The 27,538-nt window shown below is 36.5% G+C and overlaps 1 protein-coding gene across 4 annotated transcripts in view; it reads right to left on the reverse strand.

Moving 5' to 3' along the window:
* Nucleotides 1-27,538, reverse strand: part of GFRA1 (GDNF family receptor alpha 1) — a 315,019-nt gene that overhangs the window by 39,147 nt on the left and 248,334 nt on the right. For all 4 annotated transcript variants that reach the window (XM_051981500.1, XM_051981499.1, XM_051981498.1 and 1 more), the window contains 3 exons: nt 20,180-20,289; nt 16,235-16,369; nt 12,037-12,218 (listed from right to left, as the gene is read on the reverse strand). In XM_051981500.1, the coding sequence (XP_051837460.1) occupies nt 12,037-12,218; nt 16,235-16,369; nt 20,180-20,289 (427 nt within the window). The remainder of the gene's footprint in view (nt 1-12,036; nt 12,219-16,234; nt 16,370-20,179; nt 20,290-27,538) is intronic.

Consider the following 27,538-nt stretch of genomic DNA (forward strand, 5'->3'; position numbering starts at 1 on the left):
TCTGCCTACCTAGTTGTGGAAAAATAGCCCCTTTCTGACTATGGAATGACTCCCCAGTGCTTTAGCCAAGAGTTAAAGGTTTGGGTAAATGGCTTTCAGAACAAGTGTTTTCTTTGTCATATTTCCCAGAGAATAGAGTCTGTGGGGTTCTTCTGTTTTTTGTTATTGTTCAGTTGTGTCTAATGAACCCATGGACCATAGCAGAGCAGGCCCTTCAAATCTCTATATCTCTAAAAGTCTGTCCAAGCTCATGTTTGTTATTTCTATGATACTATCTATCTACTTCTCTGCTGTCCCTTTTTCCTTCAATATTCCCAACATTTGTTATTTCTATGATACTATCTATCTCCTTCTCTGCTGTCCCTTTTTCCTTCAATATTCCCAACATCAGGGTCTTTTCCAATGAGTCCCATCTTCTCATTATGTGGCCAAAATATTTGAGCTTCAGCTTTAGTAGCTGACCTTCTGATGGATAGCCTAAATGCATTTCTTTAAGTATAAAGGATTCAATCTCTTTGTGTTTTCTCCATCCCATAATTCAAAAACATCATTTCTGCAGCACTCAGCTTTTCTTAATAGTCCAGACATTGCTACTGGGGAAAAAAGCCCCCAAACATAGCTTTGACTATACAGACCTTTGTGAATAAAGGGTACCTTTGCCATAGTTTTTCTTCCAAAATGAAACAGCCATAAGACATGGAACTAATGAGTATCATGCATTTCATGCTTCTTTTAGGCACATCTGCAAAATGAAGGAGTTGGTCAAGATAGCTCCTAATATCCTTGCAAGCATCTTTTAACTTCATGGCTATAGTCAGTCTGCCGTGATCTTTGAGCTCAAGAATATAAACTCTGACTCTGCTTTCATTTCTTCTTCCTCTATTTGCCAAGAAGTATTAGGACTACTTGCCATGATCTCAGGTTTTGTGAGGTTGGTTTCAAACCAGCTTTTATACTCCCCTTTCTCACCCTAATCAAGAAGTTTTTTAATTATTCTTCATTTTTTGCCATCAAGGTGTTATGTCTACTTATCTGGAATTGTTGATATTTCTCTCTAAAACTTCACTTCCAGTTTTTGATTCATCTATTTTGGCATTTTGCATGATGTATTCTGCATATGTTAAAGAAATAAGGTGACAATACAGCCTTGTCTTACTCCTTTTCCAATCTTAAATCAATGTTTGAGTCTCATTGTTGCTTCCTCAAAAGACAAGTAAGGTGATCTGCTACTTCCATCTGTTTAGAACTTGCCACATTTTATTGTGATCCACATAGACAAAGGCTTTAGTGTAATCAGTGAAGCAGAAATTGTTTTGTGTAGAATCCTCTTGCTTTCTCTATTCTCTAGCAAACATCAGCAATTTGGTCTCTAGTTTCTCTACCTCTTGAAAAACCAAAAAACTGAATTCCCAAATTGCTGAAGTCTAGCTTGAAGAATCTTAAGCATCATCTTGCTGAGTAGTGAAATGAATGGAGGTGTTGGTAATTTGAATATTTTTTTATCACTGCCCTTCTTTAGAACTGGAACATAAACTGATATTTTCCATTCCAAGGTCAAAGTTGAGTTTTCCAAATAAACTGGCATACTGAGTGAAATACTTTAATGGCATTATCCTTTATATTTTTATGTAGTTTAACTGCTATTTCCTTTTTCTTCCCTAGCTTTATTTGTTAGCAATACTTCTTAAAGCCAACTTCACTTTATTCTCTAGGATATTTGGCTCCAAGTAGCCACACCATCACTGGGGGTTATCAGCTATGTTAAGATATTTCTTGTATAATTCTTCTGCATATTCTTGCCACTTCTTCTTAATGTCCTTTACTTTTGTTAAATTCTTATAATTTTTATCTTTTATCATGCCCTCTTTTTAATGTGAAATGTTCCCTTCATATCTCTAATTTTCTTAAAGACATCTTTTGTTTTTTCCACTCTGTTGTTTTCTTCTTTCTTTGAATTGTTCTTTTAAGAAAACCTTATCTTTTCTTGCTATTCTCTGGAATTCTGCAGTTAGACATATCTTTTCCTTTCTCTCTTCTTTTTTCCTTTCCTTCTTTCTTCAGCTATCTGTTCCTGTGCAATATTGATCTTCAGCACACATATCTGCAGCAAAGCTTCTTTTCAACTTTGGCTCAGCTGGTTCATTGTTACTGAAGCTACTAGTATTTATCCTCTGCTCTTCCCCAGTAACATGTTGGAAACCTTCCAATCTGAAAAGGTCATCTTCTGTTGTCATCCCTGGCATCATTTTAATACTATCCATGAGGTCTTCTTGGCAAAAATACTGGAGTGTTTTGCCATTTCCTTTTCCAGTGGATCATCTTTTCAGAACTCTCCACTATGACCTGTCCATTTTGGGTAACTCTGCTGGCAATGTACATAGTTTCATTAAGTTATGTACTGAGCTATGTTCCTCTGCTCCATCATACGTCTTTAGCCAGAAGGTACCTTAAAAGGCTATGTTCCTCTGCTCCATCATACGTCTTTACTATAATCCTCTGCTCCATCATATGTCTTTAGCCAGAAGGTACCTTAAAAGGCTATGTTCCTCTACTCCATCATACATCTTTAGCCAGAAGGTACCTTAAAAGGCTATGTTCCTCTGCTCCATCATACATCTTTAGCCAGAAGATACCTTAAAAGGCCATGTTCCTCTGTTCCATCATACATCTTTAGCCAGAAGGTACCTTAAAAGGCTATGTTCCTCTGCTCCATCATACGTCTTTAGCCATAAAGTACCTTAAAAGGCTATGTTCCTCTGCTCCATCATACATCTTTATCCAGAAGGTACCTTAAAAGGCTATGTTCCTCTGCTCCATCATACGTCTTTAGCCAGAAGGTACCTTAAAAGGCTATGTTCTTCTGCTCCATCATATGTCTTTAGAAAGAAGGTACCTAAAAAGGCCATGTTCCTCTGCTCCATCATACATCTTTATCCAGAAGGTACCTTAAAAGGCTATGTTCCTCTGCTCCATCATACGTCTTTAGCCAGAAGGTACCTTAAAAGGCTATGTTCTTCTGCTCCATCATATGTCTTTAGAAAGAAGGTACCTAAAAAGGCCATGTTCCTCTGCTCCATCATACATCTTTAGCCAGAAGGTACCTTAAAAGGCTATGTTCCTCTGCTCCATCATACGTCTTTAGCCAGAAGGTACCTTAAAAGGCTATGTTCTTCTGCTCCATCATATGTCTTTAGAAAGAAGGTACCTAAAAAGGCCATGTTCCTCTGCTCCATCATACATCTTTAGCCAGAAGGTACCTTAAAAGGCCATGTTCCTCTGTTCTATCATACGTCTTTAGCCAGAAGGCACTTTAAAAGGCTATGTTCCTCTGCTCCATCATACATCTTTAGACAGAAGGCACCTTAAAAGACTATGTTGCTCTGCTCCATCATATGTCTTTAGACAGAAGGTACCTTAAAAGGCCATGTTCCTCTGCTCAATCATATACCTTTAGCCAGAAGGCACCTAAAAAGGCTATGTTCCTCTGCTCTATCATATGTCTTTAGACAGAAGGTACCTTTAAAAGGCTATGTTCCTCTGCTCAATCATACATCTTTAGCCAGAAGGCACCTTAAAAGGCTATGTTCCTCTGCTCTATCATATGTCTTTAGACAGAAGGTACCTTAAAAGGCTATGTTCCTCTGCTCCATCATATGTCTTTAGCTAGAAGACATTTTAAAAGGTTATTTATTTAGTACAACCTGACCCTACTTTTACAGATGACAAAACTGAATCCCAGAGAACTTAGGTGATTTTCCTAATCATTTAGGATTTAATTTAGTCAGTTGTAGGAGTTGAATCCAGATGCTCTGTCAATATATTTGGCTGAAAAATCTGTTTTCTGGCAATTCATGGTGTTACAAAGGGAAACAATCATTCAGGACATCTTTCTATTCTGATAGTTATAAGACCTCAGATACAAGGCTAAAGTATGTCCTTTTCCTAAGGCTATGCCTCATTGAAAAGACATATCACAAATAACACTTCTCAAATCTGTCTGAATTTTGGCCTTCTTGTTTCCAAAGTTTTATGAACAAAAAATCCTGAATTAGAAAAGAGTCCTGAATTTGGAATTAGAAGACCTGAATTCAAATCCCTACTTTGTAATTTTGGATTTCTCATATATAAAACAAAAGAAACAATAGAGTGTCTACAAATTCCCTTTCATCTCTAAATTGATGATACTATGAATGTCTAGTTAGCTGGATCAGAAAGTCTCAGAAGTGACTCACAACCCTGAATTGGAAGTCCTGAAAGAATGTTGGAGTTTACAAGAACCTAAAACAATTTGGGCCTTTTCTCCTGTAGATGAGGAAACTGATTGATGCTGGGAGAGATGCTAGTCTTGCCCAGAATCATGCACTGAGACAATGACAAGAACTTCCTGATTCAAAGCCAACAAGGACTGTCTTCTCTTACACTATATCAATATTTTCTTTTTTCCAACCATTGCCTCTTACAAGCAGAAAGTATATACATGTGTGCCCTTCTATTCCCCTTCTTCATATATTTCCTAGGGCATGTTCATCCCTAACTTTATCTCATTGCCTTGATATAATTTTAGACCTAAAAGGAACAAGTCTAGAATAAATAACAATATTCTGACTTTCCTCAACCCTCAAAACTGGCTGTATCATTGGGGCTTCCTACTTTCCTTTCCCCATACAATAGAACTCTAATTTATTTGCCCCTTTCTGCCACTCTGAAAAGATGGCTCAAGGCAGAATGTGATTGTCACAGACTCACCCTCTTCCCCAAATACCCTTTCTCAAACCTTGGCCCTGTTCAGAAATGTCTGCTCCTCTGGAAAGATTAACAGGACCCTAAAGCGCCCCATTGCTCTGTTAGCATAAATTGTAAGAAAAACATTTAGAATATTGATTAAGTGCTCCATGCTAGAAGATTTAAATTTACCTCCTGTATTTCCAGGATTAGCTGACATAATGGGGTCAGTCTTCTGGCACAAATGATTTACGGAACACCCATTGGCGGCTTTCCTTTTAAAACCAACCTTTTCTAATTTGGCACAGTTGTAATTCAGTTATAGCTGGTGGAGAGTCAGGTACTTTGAAGGTCTGGATAATCATCTCTGCTCTAATACTTTTACTTTTAGATATTTAAAAAATTCACTTCTAGCAGAAGCTATATATATATGTGTGTGTATATATATATGTATATGTGTATATACATATATAATATATAATGTATATGTATATATAAAATTATATATATATACATATATATGTGTGTATATATATATACACACACATACACACACACACATACACACCTACATACAGGTGTATGTATGTGCACATATATTCTGCATGGCCTTATTGATTATAATAAATCTGGTTTATAAATGCCCAGAAATCAAGAGGACTATTTTTCAAAGTATCATGACCAACTTGGGATGTCATGGTTTTTTGGATATGGATCATAATGTCATGTGGTACGGTTAAAAAGGTAATGGACTTCCAACCAAAAGACCAGAAGTAGGATATATTCTTTAGCCAAACTGGCCTACTCAATCTTCGCCAGACCATCTCATTTCCCTATCTGTCTTTTCTGTTATTAATTGCATTTGACTCTCATTGGTCCCCTGAGGTAGATAATACAAATATTTATAATCTCCTTTTTACTGCTGAGAAAATGTGTAAGGAAGTTATGTGACTTGCCAGTGGTTATAAAGTCAAGGGTTAGAGGAGAATTTTGAACTCTGGTTTTTCTAATCCTTGAGCTCATAATTATAGCATCCAAGGATTATTATTCCCATTTTACAGAGGGGAGTAATGAGGCTCATAGGCTAAATGAAACCTGCTCAAAGATTAACACCCAGTAATGAGCTCTCAACAAGACTCAAATGAGATCATCCCTCCTATCTCACTATTATCTTTTGTTGTTCAGTCATTTTAGTCATATCTGACTCTTTGAATGCCATTTTGGGCTTTCTTGGCAAAGATACTAGTCTACGTCATTTCTTTCTCCAGTTCAGTTTATAGGTAAGGAAACTTGGCCAGTGTCACAAGCCAGTAAAACTCCTGTCTTCCTGACACAAGGCCCACATCACCACCCCACCAGCTGCTACCTGCTACAGTTCTATAAAGTGTAATGACTACCTCAAAGAAGTCTTGATCACCTGAGCCAAAAGAGATCCTTCCTTGACAACTTCGTACCTTTCTTCTATACTTAACCTAATTCAGTTGCTATTAAATTATTTGTGTGCATAGTCTTGTTCCTTATAATAGACTGTCACACTCAATTGTAGTAGGGAATGTCTCACATAGGATTTTTTCTTTGGGTGTTTGTTTTATTTTGTTTCAAAGAAGATAGAGTTTGGAGCTTCACAAGAATTCTATTGCCATAATGATCATCTATAAAACAAAAATCTTTTCTTATTTAATCTCTACATTCCCAGAATCAAGTAAAGTAATCCACACAAAGAAGGCACGTAAATATTTACCTGAACTGAACTGAATTAAGTTTCCAGATGTGGACCTGGAGAAGTAAATACTTTGTACCACTGCAAAAGTAAAATGTGAGCCTAGCCCAGTCACCCTTGAAAATCTTGGCTCCTGATGTTTGGGGCACCGATCCTATGATCTATACTCAGAAGCTGAGTACATCTGAAAAGTATCCAACTGGGGAAGATCCATCGGAGATGGAGCAGAAAACTAACTGGACCTCATGTGGAAAGCTAATGCATTCTGTAGGTCCTCAGTTTGGTTCTGGCTAAGTTTCATAACCTGGCCTTTTATCCAATGCCTCAGCTTTTATGGTGGAACAGGAGAGATGATGGAGATTAATCCAGTTAATGGGATTAAATACCCATATTTGGGTCTGTGATCTAAAAGTCTGACCACATCTCACTACTCCAAGGGAAGAAAATAAGATCATTAAAGAAGAAACTGCAAATCCCTTTTATATCATCACCTGAGGAATGGTATTTCTACTAAGCCTGATACACGTTTACGCTGCTCTGCTATTTATAATGCCTAAATTTAACAAAAGTTTCAATATTTTTTTTTCTGGAGGGAAAAGTAGAGGGAGTATTAGGGTAGTGATTATCTGTGTAACTTCCTTAATATTATAACTAGGACTACTTTCCCAAATTTAGGAACATAGTAATAGCAATGTGCTCTATGTTTATTGAATTTAACTGTGTTTATCAATAAATCTCTAGAAGAACCAGATTTCTGACCCTGGGAGTCAGTTAGGCGGAGTAATGAATAAAGAACTAGATTTGGTTTCAGGAAGATCTGAGCAAGTCTATGACTCTGTTTCCTTATCTATAAAATGAGGTAATTTGACCAGAATGCCTCTAAAATTATTTTTAGCTCTCAATATCATGGCTTATGAATCTTATTTAAGGAGTGTCTATTTCTGGGTGTTAATTCTTAAGCAAGTTTCATTTAACTTAGGAGCCTCATTTACCCTCCTCTGTAAAATGGGAGGAATAATCATTCTTGGAGTGCCTATTTCAAAATGGTTATTGACTCGAGGATCAGGAAAACCCAAGTTCAAAATCTGCATCTAACAATTGGTTGTATGACTACTGGTAAGTCACAAAACCTCCTTACACATATTTTTTCAACTGTAAAAATAAGTTTAATAAATATTTGTGTTGCCTATCTCAGGGGACCAGTGAGATTCAAATGAAATACATTATGTACAGCATTTTTGTTACATTAAACGCATTATATAAATATCAAATATTAAGTTGTAAGATACTCCTTTGGAAACAGACGACATGAATTATGCCCTTAAGGCTTATTAACTGGGGTGAATATTGGATCCCCAAAGTGATTTTCCCCCAAATGGCCTATTTTAACAAAATAGTCTGAACTCTGGACTTGTTCACTTTCCTAGAACCTGGGGTATACAAATAATACATTGAGATCATCACTTAAAATCTCTAGCCTTAAATCAAGTACATGATGCAGAATGGAAATTTTTCAAAAACTTACATCTCCTAAAAATATTTACTTTAAATAAGCGACAAGTACAATCCATTTTGTTTAAATATACCAAGACTTTTCCAGTTACCAGACCATTCAAGTGTATAGAAGATGAAATAAATGGGTGGAATTATTAATGTCTCTTTGTTTTTCACGTGGCCACTTTGTACAAGTCAAAGAAATGTGCCAACAATAGCACAGACGGTGCCAGTCCTGTTGCTAATACGACTGCCAATTAGCTCTGACATGGCAGCTTGGCAGGTTACCTAATACCCTGTATTTTAAAACCTCAGGGGGTTAGAACTTGGACATTTCTATGACATTTTATACTAATCAATCAACTTTTCCTTTTTCATGCAAAAAAGTCCATTTAATAGGAACCGCAGATATACTATATACACACTATATCTTAATGCCACCTTTATGATCAGATGTGTCTTGAAACATAATTAAGTTTGGTTTACTGAAAATCAGACTTTTAAAACAAATTTCAAAATGTTTGTTCTCCATTTTTCCCCCCTTCCAAAAGGGAAATCTATCTCAAATGTTAAAACAGAACTCAACTCCCCATGACCTTTCTCATCATATTATTGTATATTTTAAAATATTACAAGGGGACACTTCTCAAGGGATGTGAACTTTAGATCTGCCAAGGCAATAGACTCGGTCCAAATCTGCTACAAATGGATCCAGGGCTGATTCAAGTTAATTCTATTCTGAGTAAAGACATAGTAGGGCAAGACAGTGGAAACTTTTCGAGACATTTCTGGAACCCCCTGGCAAATGGAAATTCATATGGTATAAGGAAGAGAAGAACTGGGTCAAAAGGGAAAGGGGAAAGAAAGAATCCATTTTGAGAATAATAAACATTGATAACATCTCTAAAATCAGGAACAGAAACAAAGTACCCTAGATAATTTCACCCATTCCAATCACTATTTTGTCCTTTTGACTCAGCCTTGATACATATTTTCAGGCCATACAAATTGATTAACCAGAAAAATTTTCTTCAACTTTATACATACAGAATTTACCCGACTTGAGACCAAGGCAGGGAGAAAAGAAAAGTTTTGTTGCCCAGCCACTAAGTAGGTAACTTTGCATCCAAATTTCCTGGCTCAAACTCTGGATTATTGAAAAAAGTTGCATATTGCATTATTCAAAAGTCTAAAGCTCTGCCCTCAGGAAACCCAGTAAATCATAGATTTAGAGCAAGAAAAGACAAATCCTATCTCAGATACATACTAGTTGTATGTCATCTAGGCCAATTCACTCATTTTGCAAATGAAAATAAAAGATCCAGAGGAAAAGGCAATTGCTAGACTGATTGGTCCTATTTTCCATAATGAGCAATGATTTTACTCCCAGTCTTTTACTTTAGGTCAGTACATTCATAGGTAGATTGAGGATCATTTTCCTTCCACTACTTTATTTTCCAGCTCTGTTACCATGTTGTTTTTTTTTTCTCTCTCCACTCCAGAAAATCTGAGATTTTGTCAAGAATATGATATGGCATATACTTTAACATATTTAACATGTATTGGTCAACCTGCCTGCCATCTGGGGGAGGGGATGAGGGAAAAGAGGGGAAAAATTGGAACAAAAGGTCTTGCAATTGTCAATGCTGAAAAATTACCCATGCATATAACTTGTAAATAAAAAACTATAATAAAAAATATGATATGGTAAAAGTCTCTCTGTGTTTAATTCTGGAACTCTGTGTTCAAGTCTGTTTGTTGTGTTAGACAAAGCACCTAAAGCTTCCTCATCAGTGATATGGAGGTGTTATCTACCTGCTATATCTCACAGCATGGCTGAAAGGAGCCAATGATAAGTGAAATTGTATTTAAAAGAACAAGTGCTATTCTGTGTGTGTGTGTGTGTGTGTGTGTGTATTCTCTCGCCTCCCCCCCTCAACTGCTCAGAAAATGTAGGAGTCAATTTATCAGCTAATTCAGTGGCCCTACAACACCATTAATTTCTTTGAACACAGGAAGGAGAGGGTGCTATCTGCTCTGTCCCAGACCCATAGGATATACACAATAGCTGTGAGTCTAAAAAAGATAAGGTATGTGGAAGAAACCCTTAATTGGCTCTCAGAAAGCAAAACACTCTGTAAATCCAAGGAATAATTACCACTCAATCTGGTATATCAAGGGAGAGGGAGAAGTGATTTGGAAGGTTTTTTCCTTACTGTCTCCAGCCCCTCACCTCCACTTTCTCTCTGCTGAGAAGCTAAATGGCAATCCCCAAGATAAACATCACACTTTAATTGTTACTTTTCTTTCTATTGATGAAGTCGAGTTTTTGTCACTAATACAGGGGAAGGAAAAGCACTGTTTCTTGGGAATAGAGTTCATGTGTTTCTTGATGTTGCCAGGGCAACCCAGCAGTGGTAAAACAAATTCCTTCTTTGAAAAGAGGGGTATTTATGTGTTGGTGCTGAAATATTGGTTCTCCGTGCAGCCAAATCATGTATACCACTGAAGGGTACAAAATGCGGGCTTTGTGAATTTTCTGGCATGGAGCATTTCCTTAGGGTGACAAAAAGTGGAATGATAAATCTTAAAGACAGGGTAATAACTATTTTTGTTTAATGCCTCATGGGGGGGAGAATTCTCCACTAGAAGTCAAGCATCCCTCAGAGGGCGTGTATTCTCTTCAACAAAAAAGTTTAACAATTTAGCCATGAGGTTCAAGAAAGATGGACAAAGTCACCTATTTAGGGATGGGAAATATTGCAGGATCACTGAGATGAATCACCTCATTTTATGGATAAGGTCACACAAACAGACAAAGAAATTCCACCAAGGCCACAGAGATAATAAGTAGTAGAAGCAAGATTAGAACTCAGAGCTTTGATTATGGAATACTTTTCTACTATGAATGAATGCATGACTGAAGCATTTGAGCACCATATGCAAAATATTGTAAAGCACCAAATCCATGGTATAATACTATATATATGGCAATATACTTTGCAATGATCAACAACACAACAAAAGTACAGAAGCAAAATACCTGGGTTATCTCTGCCTGTAGCTTTCATTTAAGCTTAGTGAATAAGACACGAGACTTGGAGGTGAGAAGACTCGGTTCAAATTCAGACACAGATAGTTGTATGACTAGTTGTAAGTCATCTAAACGTTCTATGATTTATTTTTTCATCTATAAAATGAAGAGCTTGGCCCTGGATCTCTTCCGGCACTAAATTTATGAATCTTCCAGAACACCAAGTGGTTGTTGTTATGTTTGAGTCATTGAGATTTTCTTGGCAAAGACACCGGAGTTGTTCACCATTTTTTTTTTTTTTGGACAGTTGATTCACAGATAAGGAAATCAAGGCAAACAGAATTAAGTGACTTGGTCAGGGTCACACAGCTATTAAATGACAGAAGCTGGATTTGAATTCAGCTCTTTCATACTTTAAGCCCAACACTATCCATTATCCCACCCAGCTACCTTAGAAACACCATATGCTCAATCCTTTTATGATGATAGGTTAGTTTTCTAACTACTTGTTACTTATGTGCCATTAATAGAGAAACCATAATGTCATTTGAAAAAATGCTGAAGTGAATGAGAAAAAGTAGGAAAGGAGAGTAGGAGGAAATGGCAGTCAAGTGTGAACCAAATAGAAAGAGTTCTATCAGGCTATATTTGGAATTGACAAATTTCATTCCCAGTTTCATCACTTGCTAACCATGTGGCCAAACAGCCGGCCCTTCTACATCATCCTTTCAGACTGGCAAGGCCTTGATACTTTATAAACATGATTTCATTTGATCCTTAAAACAATCCCCACTTTACAGATAAGAAAACAGTTTCAGAAAGTCACAACTTGATCACAAACCCAAGAGGTAACCAAGTCAAGACAGAAACTATCTCCTGACCCTCTCCATCCCAGAGACAACCCTGTGAGATTGCAGCCCCACAGCTAAAACAAATGCAGCTTTCTGTGTGTTTGCAGACACGTGGTTTATTCGTACAGGATATTCTCCATGGCCCAGTCTGTCTCTTCTACCCTTTCCCCTCACAGACCACCTCTGCAATTAAGGCCTTATCATGGCTTCTTTACCTGTAAGTTTGCACACGGTGGCAAAACGTGGGAAGAGATTTCATTCTCCGACCCTGATCCCAGAGATTTGTTGCTCCTGACCCTGAAGGCTGTTGTGGTCGTGGCTGTGGTGGTCTGCCCCGGCAGGACTGGCTGCCAGACGGTCACATCAGAGCCATTGCCGAAGGCCTGGATGGCATTTTCTGGAGGGAAACAGGGAGAACCCAGTTTCAAAGTCAAGGTCAAATAGTAAACATTACAAGGAACACAAGGGGCCTGAATAAAGAAAATGGTCTTGGATGGTTCACCAACTGCATTCTTTTGATGAAATTATTTCTTCTGAAAATTGTTATTTGTTGAGTAATTTGGATAAATAGTCATAGAAACAAGAACTCTGCTATGGCTTATGACTCTTCATGTCCTCTTGTAAATAACCCAGACAAAAAGAAAAATCTTTAAGTTAAAAGTGAATTAGTATTTTCAAATCCCAAATGGCTTTATGTGAAAGACTCAGATATTTCAATGACAAGAAGGCACCAATTTTTGACAAGATCATAACTCTTTAAGAAGAGATCTCAGAGCCATTCCACTCCAAAGCCTTCATTTCACACATGAAGAACTTGAACCCATTTCAAAGATAAAGAAAACTGAGACCCAGTTTTCTGGATGTCTGGCCTAAGGACATAAAGATAGCAAATATCTATCCTTGGTAAGATTTGAACTCAAGTGTGATCTAATCATGACACCGATGTTCTTTCCATTCCATGGCAAGTTTAAAACAAAGATCAGACGATTTATTTATTTACTTAAAGCAATTCATTTCATTAAAACAAAAATCAATTCAAACTTTATAACTAGGTGATGGTTTAAGGAAAATGATCTTTTATTCTTGTTCTTTTTCCTAGTCTTTCAAACAAAATCTGCATAATTAGGTATGAGCAGAGCTGCTTAAGCCGAAAGTTTACAATGTGAAATTTTAAAAGCTTATTATAATTTTCCTGGGATTAAATTGTGTTTTCTTTCTTTTTTTAAGGGCAAAGAGTAAATTGGTTGTATGTCATTCCCCTTAGTCCCCAGCCCCCAAATGAATAGAAAAACAGTTTTTAATCAGGTCTTCAGGGAATGGCATGGATTTAGGAATTTCTTATTTCATATTCATTGTATAAGAAATCAAACATTTTCATTTGGGACCTGAATGTGCAAATTGTTAATATGGCATTCTTAGCTGGCATTTTGCTATATACAAGATGGAATAATTTAAGTCTAATCTTCCTCTTAGAGTGACTTTTTTTTCTCAAATTGTTATCCTTTAAGTTCTACTAAATTGGGACCTTGTTTTTAAAATTTTTATGTTTCTTATGTTGGAAGAAAATGCTGCGAATCATTATAAATGCTTTTATGCCTCTGGAATCTCTACATAGCTTAACATATAAAATTGGGGCCAGCCAAAGCAGGACAAAGTCAAGCAATTGCTCTAACTAAATATAGAAACAAGGGTTCTTTCCTTTAGTCTTTTAAATAAGTGATCAACAAAAATGATGGGGTATGGGAGGGTTCAGGAGTGCCAACTCCCCCAAATATAATTGGTTTTGGGACTGGTATCACCAGATATCTCAAAGGAATTTGTAGGCTTAGACCATCTTCAAATCAAGAAATAAAGATTTTATATGTTTGGTGGGCTAAGTTCCAAAAGGAAATTTTAGCCATTAACAAGGGGAAAGATGCCATAAGAAAGGCTAAATTCCTAAATAAGTTAATGGAGATCATGCCATTGACTGGAGGGCTAAATTCCCAAAAAGATATTAGCCACTGTGACATTTTGTAAGCAAGCAAACCTAAAAGGAATTAGTGAAAAAGTGGGACACCAATAAGTTCTTTTACAGGAGGTTGAACCTCCATGTTGACATCATAAGAGAATCTTCTGATTGGATATGGTAACTATGAGGTCATAATAATTTTGTAAAGGCAAGGAATTTGGCAAGAATTCGACAAAAGCTTACTGCAATAAAGCCACTTAAGGATAGCCCAGAGTCACGTTGCTAGTAAAAGTCTGAAGCTGGATTTGAACTCCTAATCCCAGGGTGAATACTCTATCCATTGGGCCATGTGGCTGCCCTGCAGACCCCTCATCTTAAATATTTTAGTTTTGAAAAGGATGATCATCAATCTTGAGTTAGAGGAGTGGAGAATCTTAGAGAAGATAGAATTCTACTTAGTTATTTTAGAGAGGAGGAGCAAAAAGGCACAAAGAAATTAAGAAAATGTGATCAAAGGAGTAAATGAATACAAGCTCTCAAATTTGAGCTCACGATCTTTCTAACTACTACCATGATCTCTATTTGAATTACATCTGAAACTTCCCTAAGTGCTAACATCTTTCTGAGCTTTAAAGTCCCCTTATTTTTGCACTAACTAGATTCAACATTCAGGCTCTCAGGTCTTCTCACTGTCATTTCTGCAGGAGGCAGGAATGAACTACTATGAATCAAAACAGGTTCCTGGCTTCTGCTGCAGACCAAGTTTTTACTAAGTAGTGAAAAGTCATTAGAAACAATGACCCCAATTTTCCCTATTCCCCCCCTCCCCCACCGCAGTCTAAAATACCATTCACCAGAACCAACGTTTATGTATTTGTAAGGGTGAAGTTTCCCAGACATTATGAATATCTCTTTTTTCCTTTCACACTGACCTTTACTGTCATTGCTTAATTTCCATTAAAAGTGGTGTTCTGCCAGAAGTGAGTACAGAACAGAAAAGAATCAGAGACTATTATATGTTTTGAAAAAATCAGGACAAAGCAAAAATCCCAAATTGTAATCAATGTGCTTACACATTTTCTTGCTATAGATTTATGTGAAGAATCCAGGAAGGGCTGGAGATGGCCCAATAATTTCTGAAACTCCTTTGCATTTCACAAGTTTATTGGATTTGGATTTCCATCCAGCCATCGAGGTACCCAAAAGCAACATTAAATGAGTAGGTACAGTGCCCAGCACATTAGAAGAAACAATGTAAACATCTGGTTATTTTTTACTGAAAGAATAAAAATGCCTAAGGTAAAAGTAGATAAATTACTTGGATCAAGAGTTTTAAGAGTTAAAATTAGTTTCTACTTAAATTGCACAAATTAAACAGTCTCTTACAATTTACAAAGAACTTTTCTCACAACTATATGAGATTTAACAATTCAACAGTGAAGAAGGTGCTGGATTTTCAGTCACAGTATCTGGATTTTCATACTAATTGTTATCAGTTCTATGAATTTAGGCATGGTACTTTACCTTTATGGGCCTTATTTTCCTGGGGGCTCACTTAGATTAGATCTAATTTTCTGACACTAAACCCCACTTTACACATTAAGAAATTAGGAGTCATATTTTCACTACAGGTAATTAAGAAAAGGCAAAGGTGGGGCTTAAACCCAGATCATCTGAGCTTTGTGATCTTTCTATGAGAAATACTTGTATGCTCACTATACAAGGAGGATGGGAGCTGACATTTAAGGAACCTTATATAAGGAGGGATTCCATCTTGATTCCTAGCATCTAATCATATCTTATTTTCTCCAGGATTCACACAGACATGGAGGGCTGCTGTAAAGACAAATATTTGGGTCCATTTCTTTAGACTTAAGGGATGCATAGCAAACTGTCTTTCCTATCATTTACATTCTTTGGAGTATATATTGATATTGAAACAGCTTCAATCTTTCCTAACACATGACTGGGAGTGAGATACTAAATTTTGTGTGATGATAGAAAGGTGACTAACTTGTTATTTCATTTGGATTTGACAAGTTTCTACTATTTAATAGCTGAACACTGAAATTAGCAGGAGAACCATAGGAAATATACACTATGTGAATACGGTTGAAGTAATACAAGTCATCTACACAGTGCTCTTATTCATTGCATTATTATAAGCCCATTCTAATAAAAAAAATTAATGAACCATCTCTAGAATCAAAATCTGATTCCTAAAAAAAAGTTTTGATGCATTTTGGAAATCTGGACCTGTCTGCCTTAGACTCTTAGATTCAAAGACTTGGGAAAGACTTGGGAATTCTGTTCCGCAAGCTCAAATAAGCTTCCTATTACCCAATGTAGTCAAATACACAAATTAAATTGTTATTAAATCAGTATTAAAAGAGGGGAAAAGAGAAAAAATCTCTGTGAAACAAGCTCAACCCACTTTCAAAGATGAAACATGAAATACTCACTGAGACACATGTTATCCTTGAAGAAATTCAAAAATTTCCGGCATTCTTCTAAGTCATTACCACTGTTGTTACAGTCACACCAGGGGGCCACACTGAGGCTGTTAGAATCTATGTAGTTAGGTGTCATCACTGTGCCTAAAAGAGAGACCAAATCATGTACAGTCTGAGTCACAGTCAATGAAGACACGGACCTTTCTATCACATCAAAGAAATGTGTAATTTATGAGGTCAATGGATGGTTGGCTGGTAGGCAATTATAACTGTGTTAAATTTTTGTAAAAATTTATGTCAGAATTAACAGGGTAATTTATACATTAGCTGTAAAAATTAAGTCTGTAATCCATAAACAGCTTGTTTCCCTTCTCAAATATAATGGACTATTTGGAGCATGGGAGAATTGGCTGGGAATGCATGAGCTAAGAAGCATCTCTTTATCTTTCTTTTAAAAAAAATAAAAAAGCAACCTGCCCAAATAGGTGGCAGAAATTTTCTGTATCTGATATTTCAGAGAACTCTTCTTCTCTCAAGAGCACCTGGGGGTAATTAAATGACATCAGCAAACTTAGAAGGCATTTCTACGGATGCCACCAGTATTGCATCACATATAAATGACCTAAATGTTTGCTAACCTTATGAGACATTCAAGTGTAGGGATGCTTTCTAGTTATAAAGTTGGTAAAAGTAATTCTCTAAAGCTGTGCTGATTCTAGAAGATCCTCCACACAATCCCCGCGGTAGTCATTTCTGACAATGTCTATATGGGTATAAATTAATAATTTATTCTTTTATTTTTATTTATTTTTTCTCAAAATAGATTTTATTGATATATTGTTTATATCTTGTTTAAATTTCTTCCCTACATGCCCTTATAATGACAAGCAAAGAAAAAAATTCAGCAAAAATTATTCAAAATATTTGAAAAATCTGAAATTATTTGGAATGTTACACATGTATGGAATCCCTCGCCTTGGCAAAAGAATAAAGAGAGGGTGTTTTTTTTAATCATATCTCTTTTTTGAAGCCAAGCTTGTTACTTTTATAAAAAACTGGTTATTATCTCATAAGTGGCTCATTGCAGACACTACCAATTTCTACCAATTTCCTTGTTGAAATTTTTATTTCCTTCTTCCCTTCCTTCCTTCCTTCCTCCCTATTCCCTTCCTGTCTTCTTTCCTTCCTTCCTTTCTCCTTCCTCCCCTCACTCCCTCTCTTCTTCCTTTCCTTCCTCCTTTCTTTCTTCTTCTTCTTCTTCTTCTTCTTCTTTTCTCTCTCTCTCTCTCTCTCTCTCTCTCTCTCTCTCTCTCTCTCTCTCTCTCTCTCTCTCTTTCTCTCTCTCTCTCTCTCTCAGACAAACAGGAGTGAGGAAGATACTAACAGTCTGATGGGTTATTCTGTTCCACCAAAGGGACCATGTGTATAAAAACTTTTAGAATCATTGCCAAAGAAATGTTTTCAGATAGGGCTCTCTCTCCATTCCATGCCTGAGAATACTGGCATTAATTAGAGTTGTGGCCTCTTGTATATGTATACATACACCAAGCTTCCCACTCCTGTTTACAGAAGTTCTCCATAGGTTTTAAAAAACATGTACTCCAAACACAGAATGAGAAAATCAGTAAGTTAGGCAAGGAGCTACTTATTAGGCAGCCAGGGGTGCGTGTCTCCATGCCAACTACTTCATATATATGAAAAAGCCAGGCTCCCCTCTGAAGGAGTTTATAATCAAACAACCCAAGAAGACCATATTTCACACTGGTGGTGGCTGTCACACTCACTGTTAACCTTGATTTTCAAGTGTTTAAGAATTAAAGAGCCGACAAATCCCTAAATCAGTCAATAACATCACAAAACTAACACAACATAACACTTTGGCAATATCATAGTGCACATGAAGCATACAGTTCAAAGCATTGTGAGGAGATTGTGGTAAAAATTCTGAAAAGGGGAGAAGTGGTTTAACTTTTCCAATTTATGGAGTTCAGAGTGTCTACAATGGCTACTTTTGATTTCCAACAGTCTCCTCGATGCTAATTAGACTGCCAATCCAAGTTTTTATCATTTAAAAAAGCTGGCATCTAAATAATACTATTTATTATGAAACAGAGAATTTCAGAATTTGAAGGGACCATCTTCCCAACTCTTTCAGGCCATCAAACCCAGACTAATAATGAACAACAATATCTCAAACTACCGGCCCATTGGCCAGATGCAGCAGCTGAGGATGTTTATTCCCCTCACCCAGGGCTATGAAGTTTCTTTATTTAAAGGCCCACAAAACAAAGTTTTTGTTTTTACTATAGTCCTGCCCTCCAACTGTCTGCGGGCCAGTGAACTGATCCCTTATTTAAAAAGTTTGAGGACCCCTGTATAGTATATTTCTAACATCACCATTTAATAATTACTTGAAGTTACTGACTTTCATTTTCAGATCATTCCCATTATTGGGAATTTTGTCATTGTAAACAGCAGAAATCTGTCTCGACATCGCCTATTCATTATTCTAGTTGCAACCCCTGGGACCAACTAGAACCACCAATTCTTCTTCCACCGAATGGCCCTTCAAATTCCAGAATGTAGTGATCATGTCCTCTAACCCCAAGACTTCTGTCTTTCAGGCAAAACATCTCCAAGTTTCTTTAATTTATTTTTATCTAACAAGATAACTCTAACAAAATATCAAGACCTTTGATGTCTTCTTTTGGAGATATTCAAGCTTGTCAATTCTTAAAAATAAAGCACCCAAGTTGGGGGCATCAAGCAAAGAAAAAATTGCTAAAAACTAGAAGCTAAAATGTAATACAGAAATAATCCTTAGTATATAATATTATTAATTCATTTGTTTGGGAGAAGTGAATACAAATTCAGAACTTCTCTTAAGAAAAATACACTCACAGGAAATGTCACTGAGAATGAGAATGCTCATATAAGATTTGTCTGACAAGACATCCTGTTTACCTTTTTAAGAAAAAACATTGTAGAGTTGTAATAATAAATGGGCCTAAACACTGGGGACACTTTTCAATACTTTTTGGATCTCCTCAATGGTTTCTAGAAAGGCTCTGGTTTTCTGGTACTATCTAGACCTTTGCTCTTGATAGGTGTTTACCTGTTTAAGAGACTCAGCTTCCACCCTGGCACCTGTTAGAAACATACATGGTGACAGAACTATTACGTTGCTGACAGCTATGATTTCTCTGATATCTCAGGCACTTTCACTGTGTTAGAATATGCCAATTACAATGGAATAGAAATCAACACAGCCTCCTGCCATATATCACACCTGTTTCTGCTGCATGCTGTTCCTTCTCCTTCTATCTGACTGCCTACTTTTGAAATCTAGGATTTCTACCTGCAGGGCCATTTTTAATCTCATCTTCTGATAGAGATTTACAAGAATGGTCTTCAAATCCAATGCCTTGGATATGGAAGGAAAGGAGACAATTTCACAGGATGCTGACATCTACCATTGTAAGCAGGAACATTGAGGGCTGAATTAACCAGATTAACTAATTGATAGATACCACCATTAAGGATTAGTCTTCTCAAAGAGAAATAACATTTTTTCCAACATCAAATGACATCTAAATTGCCATTCTACCAAGATTCTCAATTAACATTTTTTGACTTTGATTCTCCTTCCAAACCCTCATTTTCTGTCTTCTATTGTTCTACCCTGTCAATTTTCCAACAACTCAGCTTTCTCAATAGCATGCTCCTTCTCAGTTCCTCCCTTGTCCTTTTCCTTCCTTTAATGATCCCTACCCTTTATATTTTGTCCTTTTCCATCTATTAGCTTTTTCTTTACAGAGTGTTCCTAAAGGGCTTAGGAGTCAAAACATAGTTCAAAATGTTTCAACAATTTTGCAGGAGTTAGAGTTGGTGGGCATTTGTAAACCAGACAGCATTTCTTTCTCCCTGCTCCCCCCAATCCCTCTCAGATCTTACCAATAAGCCCAGAGTAGGCAAGAAGGCAGTCAGCATAGTTTTCCTTTAGACAGCTGCTAACAGACCGTGATTCAGGCTGGCAGTTTGTGAAAAAATCCGCAAGGCGAGATCTGCAATGTGGTAAAAGGGGGTGGGTGGGGTAGGGGGGAAGATGTGAGTTTTTTTTTTTAATCCTCAGCTTCTAGGCAGACTTTTGCATCATTTTCTTTGTCAATATCTCTTTTTATATAAACATATAACATGTGAAACGTTAAACCATTAACACCCTCCAAACAACAATCAACAACCACAAAAAACCTTCCCTCTGTCTCTATATCTATTTGCTTACAGTAGTGCCCCTAAGGCCTATAACAAGAGAAATCTTGGTGCTTTGAAGTTTCTGTTCAATATTTATTTCCTGACACTGCTTATTTACATCTTTCAAGAAATATGCTCTCTTCACACACTTAAGGCAGACACTGGAAAAATATTTACTTAACACTGAAACATGTCCCTGACATCTTAAAAATGATCTTAGAGCCCACCATCCGTCTGTTTCTATAATTCCTACCAGTTTCAAAAGGACCTGAATCTGCCTTGCAAATAGCCCCTCACCTACTAGCTTAAGAAGATGGTAATTTATTTCAAACAAATGATACAAAATGCCGTTTCATTTTAGGAACTAAAAAGAAGCTATGATTGACAGAAAAAGCTGCAACTCTGTAGTAACTAATAGCTAACATTTATATAGTGTTCACTACATGCCAAGCCCTTTTGAAACTATTATATCATTTGGTCCTCACAACAATTCTGAAATTTTATTATTTCCATTTTTGACATGAGGAAATTGAGATGGACTAATTTGTCCGGGTCATGCAGCTAGTATTAGAAGCTAGATTTGAATTCATTTCTTCCTGATTCTAGGCTTGGGGTTCTAAACACTGTACCTCTTAGCTGCCTCCTCTTTATGGGTGAATTTTGAAGGTTATGATCATCCATCATGATGTAGCCAGTTTGAAAGCGCCAGCCAAACTCAGAAAAGAAGCATCTCATATTTAGATAACACAGGTCAGGCAGTCTCATTTAGACATGTGTCCAAGTGGTTTATAAATTACCAATGAGAGTCCTGAAGAATATTCATAATAAATTTCCTTTAGTGGTATTGATGTTAAGTATAACAATGAGACAATAAAACCTGTAATATGGACAAGTTATGGGAGAAGGTACAGCCATGTACCTTTCTTACTTGAAGAGCACATGTAAATGTGTTTTTTAAGTATGAGTACAGGAATGCATATGCAGAGATAGAATCATGACGACTGAAATTATAAAGCATCTTAAGGGTTTAGAAAGCACTTGTATATACACTGTCTCATTTGAACCTCACAACAACCTCTTGAGACAATAATGGATTTTAAGAGAATTTGAATCACTTCTGAGACACCACAGAATGTTTTCCAAGATACCTTTGGAATTGTTAGGTATTTCTCCAATACCGTTTCCTTCTTCTTTCACAATAATCTAAAGATTTTTTTTCCTTTTCTCCACCAAAAGTTTGAGAATAGATAGAGGAGCCTCAAAGGAACTCAGGTGGGATTAAGAAGCCTTTAAGAGAAATACTAAATCTTGATAGAACAGGGGCTGCCGAACTCTGAGCTAGAAGTCTCAATCACTTTTTAGCTTGGATTTTTTAAAGGTCCCATCCACGTCCAAGAAAACATTATGGCCACTTTAACAGAGATGAAAATTTGTAATTATGTAAATTGAAATTCACAGCCCATTAGAGTGCCACATGGTACACATGTGCAGTTGGTTATTTCCTTGAGTGAATGACTAAAAACTATGTGATTCCCTTCTATTCCTGTTATTTGCATTTATCCTTTGTTTTTGCACTATCTATATACACCCTATTTGTCAGTGTTTTCTTTTCAGACTCTAACATTCCTCCCCACCCCTGACCCGAATAAACCCTGTGCTTGTTTAATTCTCTTTGTATAGCACTAAACACAGTGGGAAACTGAACCATACTTAATAATGCTTTCTGATAATGGCAATGCTAGGAAGCTAAATAGCTTTGCAAAATTCCTGAACAGGAGCCATCCCAGTCACTAATAGCCAGATGAGGTTCAGCTCACAAGCACTTTGAGTTTCCTGAAAGACTTTGCCTTCATGGCGTGTCCCTCCCTTTGCTTCCTCCCTCCCTCCCTTTCTTTCCTTGCTTCTTCCCTTTGTTTGTTCCTTCCTTCCTCCCTCTATCTCTTTCTTTCTTCCTTCTTTTCTTCCCTCCTTCTCTCCCTCCCTCTCTCCCTTCCTTCCTTCCTTCCTTCCTTCCTTCCTTCCTTCCTTCCTTCCTTCCTTCCTTCCCACCTTCCTTTCCTCCCCCTTTTTTTCTTTCTCCTTTCTTCTCTCTTTTTTTCTGGTGGGGTATGGGGTTCCTCTGTAATTGAATACACTAGAGGACATAAAATAGCCATTTAATGTACAGCCTGTTTAAAGGATTTATTTTACACGAGAAATCCCTAAAGAAGGCTCAGGCTTACTCAACTGGTTCCCATCTTATCCAGCTTGCGTTTTGCATTAATTTCAGGAGAATTTCTGTGGTCGTGAAAGTTAATGACCTGGTGGTACGGTCCATCTAACTTTCCAGAGGCCAAGTATAGTTCAGACAGCTGGGGTTCAAGTTGCATTGTACAACCCAGCCCCAAAGTATCCTTCCTGCCCCAGCAGCTCCAATCTCCCTTTCTTACCTCTAGAGACAAAAAGGTCACTCTCTGTTTCCATGCTAGCCTGGTCTCGCCTGCTCTCTCAAGCAGACCATTAACTGCAACCAAATGGGGAAGGAGATTACTGTCCTTCAGCATCCGAGCTAAGGCCACCAGGCCCATTTTGCTTAACAGCTTCAGGATCGACTCCCAGTTGGTCCCCGGACTGAAAGGCTAATTGAGTCAGAGTCTGTGACAGCAAGTGCAACTCCTCTCATCTGGGACAGGACACTGAGCATTCTGAGCAGAGCACAGCTCAGGAGACCCTGCTCTCCGCAAAGAAAGGGAAGGAAAGCTCCAGAATGATGGAACCACAGACACGTGGCCAACACTTGGGGAAGCCTTTTCAGATACTGTTACTTTCTGTTGCCCGAGCATCCTCCTGCCGACCATCTCTCTCCTTCTCTGAGACGGGCTCACCGTTTCAAGGGCCACAGGGATGTCCGAATGGATCACTCCTCAGAAATCATCCCCACAGCTGATAATGACCAGCAAGTGAGCCAGGGATGAGATTCAAAAGCTCCTGAGAGGGCAGGATCGGCCTCTGAGACAAGACACTCCCTATAGGTCCCCTTTTACCTCCCTCAGACTGGCAAAAGGAACACAGAGAGAGAAGAACAAACAAAAAGCACAGCTCGGGTATGCATCCTGTCCTACTGCAAGAAATTTTTCCTATTTTCTTTTGGGCTAACGAGATATTCTTGAGATAGTCAAAATTCTCCAAAGCAGCTCAACACTATTATCATCCATACATGAGGCACAAGCTCTAATAGCACTTTACATTTAGTATATTCATACATATATGTGAAATTGTTTGTATACATGTATAAATATAGTTATATTAAAGAGAATATGTGTATTATAAACAAACACAGGTATAAACTATAAATAAATACATTTAAAGAGAATATGTATATTATAAACATACATGCACATACACGAAACTCTTATAAGGGTTGTGGCTTTATATTTCTTTGCATATCTATTATATATACATAGTTGTATTTGTATGTATATATACATATATTTATATTAAAAATAATATTTGTATATATATTTAATATTTTTATCGAGATAAACACATACATATATGAATATTTACTAATCTCTTATAAAGGTTGTGACTTCATATTTCTTAGCTTATTTCTATTATACAATATATGTTTATATTTTAGTGTGCTTATATATACATATATCTGTTTAGATGAGAATATATGTGTGTGAATATAAACATACATTAAGTTGTTTTAAAAATGACTACTTTTTTATGTTTTCTAGCGACTAAAATAGAACAATGGACAGAGAAGGCATCTGATGAATGTTTACTGAATGAATGAATGAAGAGAATTCTCTATTCCTGGAATATTCCCTCAGTGAAATATAATTTAGTTTACCATACCCTCTTATTTTTTTTTCAAGCCTGTTCCTATTCTTTTCTCCAGGAATAGCTATAATGCAGTGAGAATCCAATTTGTAGTTTTAAAAATAAAATTTGGATACAATGAAAAGAGGACTGTATTTATAATCAGGAGACCAAGGTTCAAATCATGAGTCAAACATTAATTGCTGGTGGTATGACTGAGCAAATTATTTCATCTCTTTGAGTGACTCATTGTCTTTGAATCTAAAAATAGGGGGAGGGGTGTTGAACTAAGTGATTTCTAGGGTGCCATCCAAGCCCAAAGGTATGATCCTGTGAAGAGAACTGTTTTTTGTATGTGTGAAACATATGTGGTATCACAATGAACCTTAAAGTGACAAACTTGATTTTTTTTTTCTCTGCAAAATTGGAAAAAAAATGAATAGGCACTAACACTGACATCTCCCTTCCTGAAAGAAAATACTCCCACTCTTAGAGAGAAGAAAAACACCAAGCAAATCCTACATTAGCCTGGGAAAATATGCTAAGGGGTGGGGAAAGTGGCTTCTCAGGAAAATCTTATTAAAATAAATACGTTGCTATCTGGAAATAGAAAAATGATTTTATTGACAAATTCTAGGAAAGTCTCCTCAAACAGCAGATGGTCTTTTGACAGTAGGGGGAAAAATCATTTTCCCACATGTTCTGTAACAGTGTTATAAAAATAATGTATGACTTAAACAGGTAAAAAGACACCAGCAATTCCCAGCTTAGCTCATCCTAGATTATGATAATCCTTCAAATGTTTATCCAGGACAAATCACAGCTTGGAAACAAGCCTCACAGCTTAAGGGGGGATAAACCCTACAACTGGAGACATGAGATCTTGTTTCAAATCCAGGCCCAAAAACTAACAAATATTCTTGGGTAAATCATTTAATTCTTAAGTTTACCATCCTGCCAAAACAATTAAAAAACAAATAGTATATAGGATATTTGAGTCCCTTGGGGGAAAGAAAAACACACACACATATATATACATCCATTCATATGTATATGTACACACATAATACACACATACATATACATACACACCATAAGTATATATGCATGGATATATGTATACATATATATGTGTGTGTGTGTTCACATACATACATATTTGTGAATGTGTATATGTGTGTGTGTTGATATTCTAAATAATATTGGTATTCTTCATGGTCTTCTGGCATCCCAGTCTCCAGAAAATTCTTTGGCTTTAAAGAACAATATATCTTGGGGTGAAGAATGTGATTAAATTAACCCTTTGATTGGACTTGATATGTATTTGTAAAATTCCAAGTTAATTTTTAAACCTTAACAAAGAACTTAACATTTAATTGTAAAAATATACTTCTATAGGCCAGAACTTATTATATATTTATATATTATCTATATTTATCTATGTGTATATATGTGTATATAAAAATATAAATAAAAGGTTCTGCCAAACTGGATAAATCTTCCCTTGATGATCAGTTTAAATTGTGAAAGGTTCATCACCAAGGTAGCTACCTCCAAGGAGATTAATATTTCTGACTGCTTAACTAACTTGTAAGACGGGCTGCAATCTGTGTTAGTGGAAGAAGTAACCACACCAAAGAAATTACAGATCTGTGAAATACCAAATAAAAACTTTAATAACGAGTATTTAAGGTTGCTAGACTTGACTCTCTCTTTCTAGCCCCACATCTTCTACTCCAGTCAGGTTATTTTCTCCTCAATATGGATTCATCTTCTCTTAACTTTGATCTACCAAATAACTATGTCAACTGTGGGGCAGCTGGTATATAGAAAATTGGGGTGGAATAACAAGATTCGGGGTTTAAATCACAGCTATGCAATGTGTCAGATGGCCAAGAGAGCAGGAGCCTGGAAAACCTGGATTCAAGTCCCACCTTTTATGATCTATTTGATCTTGATGAATAGCAAAGACTTAAATCAATGCTTGTTGATTGATTGACCCAATTTTTAAGTGCTTTAGAACTCAAACAGAAATGGGAGCCACTAAAGCATATATAAGGAACCCTGTGGCATATATTGACTTAAAAAGCCACATTTTAACATTATCTATGTTTAATTGTATTTTTATTTATTTAAAAATATTTCCCAGTTATTATTTCATCTGGCTCAGCTGCATTTAGGAATATGATCCACATATATCAGTCTACAAGGTATTCAACACTTGTGTTCTGGGCAATTCTTTATTATTAGAAGGTATTGCTTATTAGTAGAAAGAGTTTCCGCAATCTATATTCTCTATGTCAGTGAAATAATGGATGTTTTCTCTATATCTGTTTAAATGGAATATATTATTCCTGAGTTCTTAATGTTCTCATTTTAGAATTTGTGGCTATTTTTAAAAATATTAAATTTACCATGGCATATTTCTTCTCCTCTAATTTGGAAAATGGCTTGGAATCATAAAATCTTTCCACTGAAAGACATTTTAGAGAATATAAGGAAAACTTTCCTAATAATTGTAGCTTTCCAAAAATGTAACAGAATGTCTTTGGAGGTAGTGAGTCTACCATGACTGAAGGTCTTGAAACAAGATAGATGACGCAGTCACTTATTGGTTATATTATGTAGGGGTTTCAGAACTCTTTCCAACTCTAATGCCCTAATTTTATAAATGAGACACATAAAGAAGATGTAAATTTTCCAAAGTTGGACTGTCACTAGGTTTGAGACAGGTATAAGGAGAAAGAATGCACATTTGATTTCTTTTTTTCTGTACAAGGAAATTCCCTTGACCAGCACATGCTGACACCATCTATGAAATTCATAGTCTTATTTCTCTAGAGCACCAAGAGGTTAAGAGATTTTTAAGAGTCATACTATGTATCAGAAGCAGTACTTGAACTCAGATCTTCCTGTCTTTGGAGCAGCTAAGGTGGTAGAGTGAAAAGAATATAGAGCTTTAGAGCCCAGAAAATCTGAGCTCCAAATCCAGCTTCTTCCTTTCACATTGTGACTTTCCTTACTGCAGTTTTGATAAAATGCAAGGCAACAGCATAAGAAATTAAATGGTAATTTTAGGGGAGCTTTTGGAAAGCTAGAGGAAACACTCAAAAGCTAATATAAAACACAGAAAAAGTTTAGAAATTTAGAAATACATAAATTATATGTATAGTATTTTATAATATTAACCCAAATTTTACAATAAATTATTGAAAATATCCCATAAAAGAAAAAGAAAAAATCCATATATTTTTT

Source organism: Antechinus flavipes, chromosome 2 (assembly GCF_016432865.1).
Source record: "Antechinus flavipes isolate AdamAnt ecotype Samford, QLD, Australia chromosome 2, AdamAnt_v2, whole genome shotgun sequence".
Classification (NCBI taxonomy): Eukaryota; Metazoa; Chordata; class Mammalia; order Dasyuromorphia; family Dasyuridae; genus Antechinus; species Antechinus flavipes.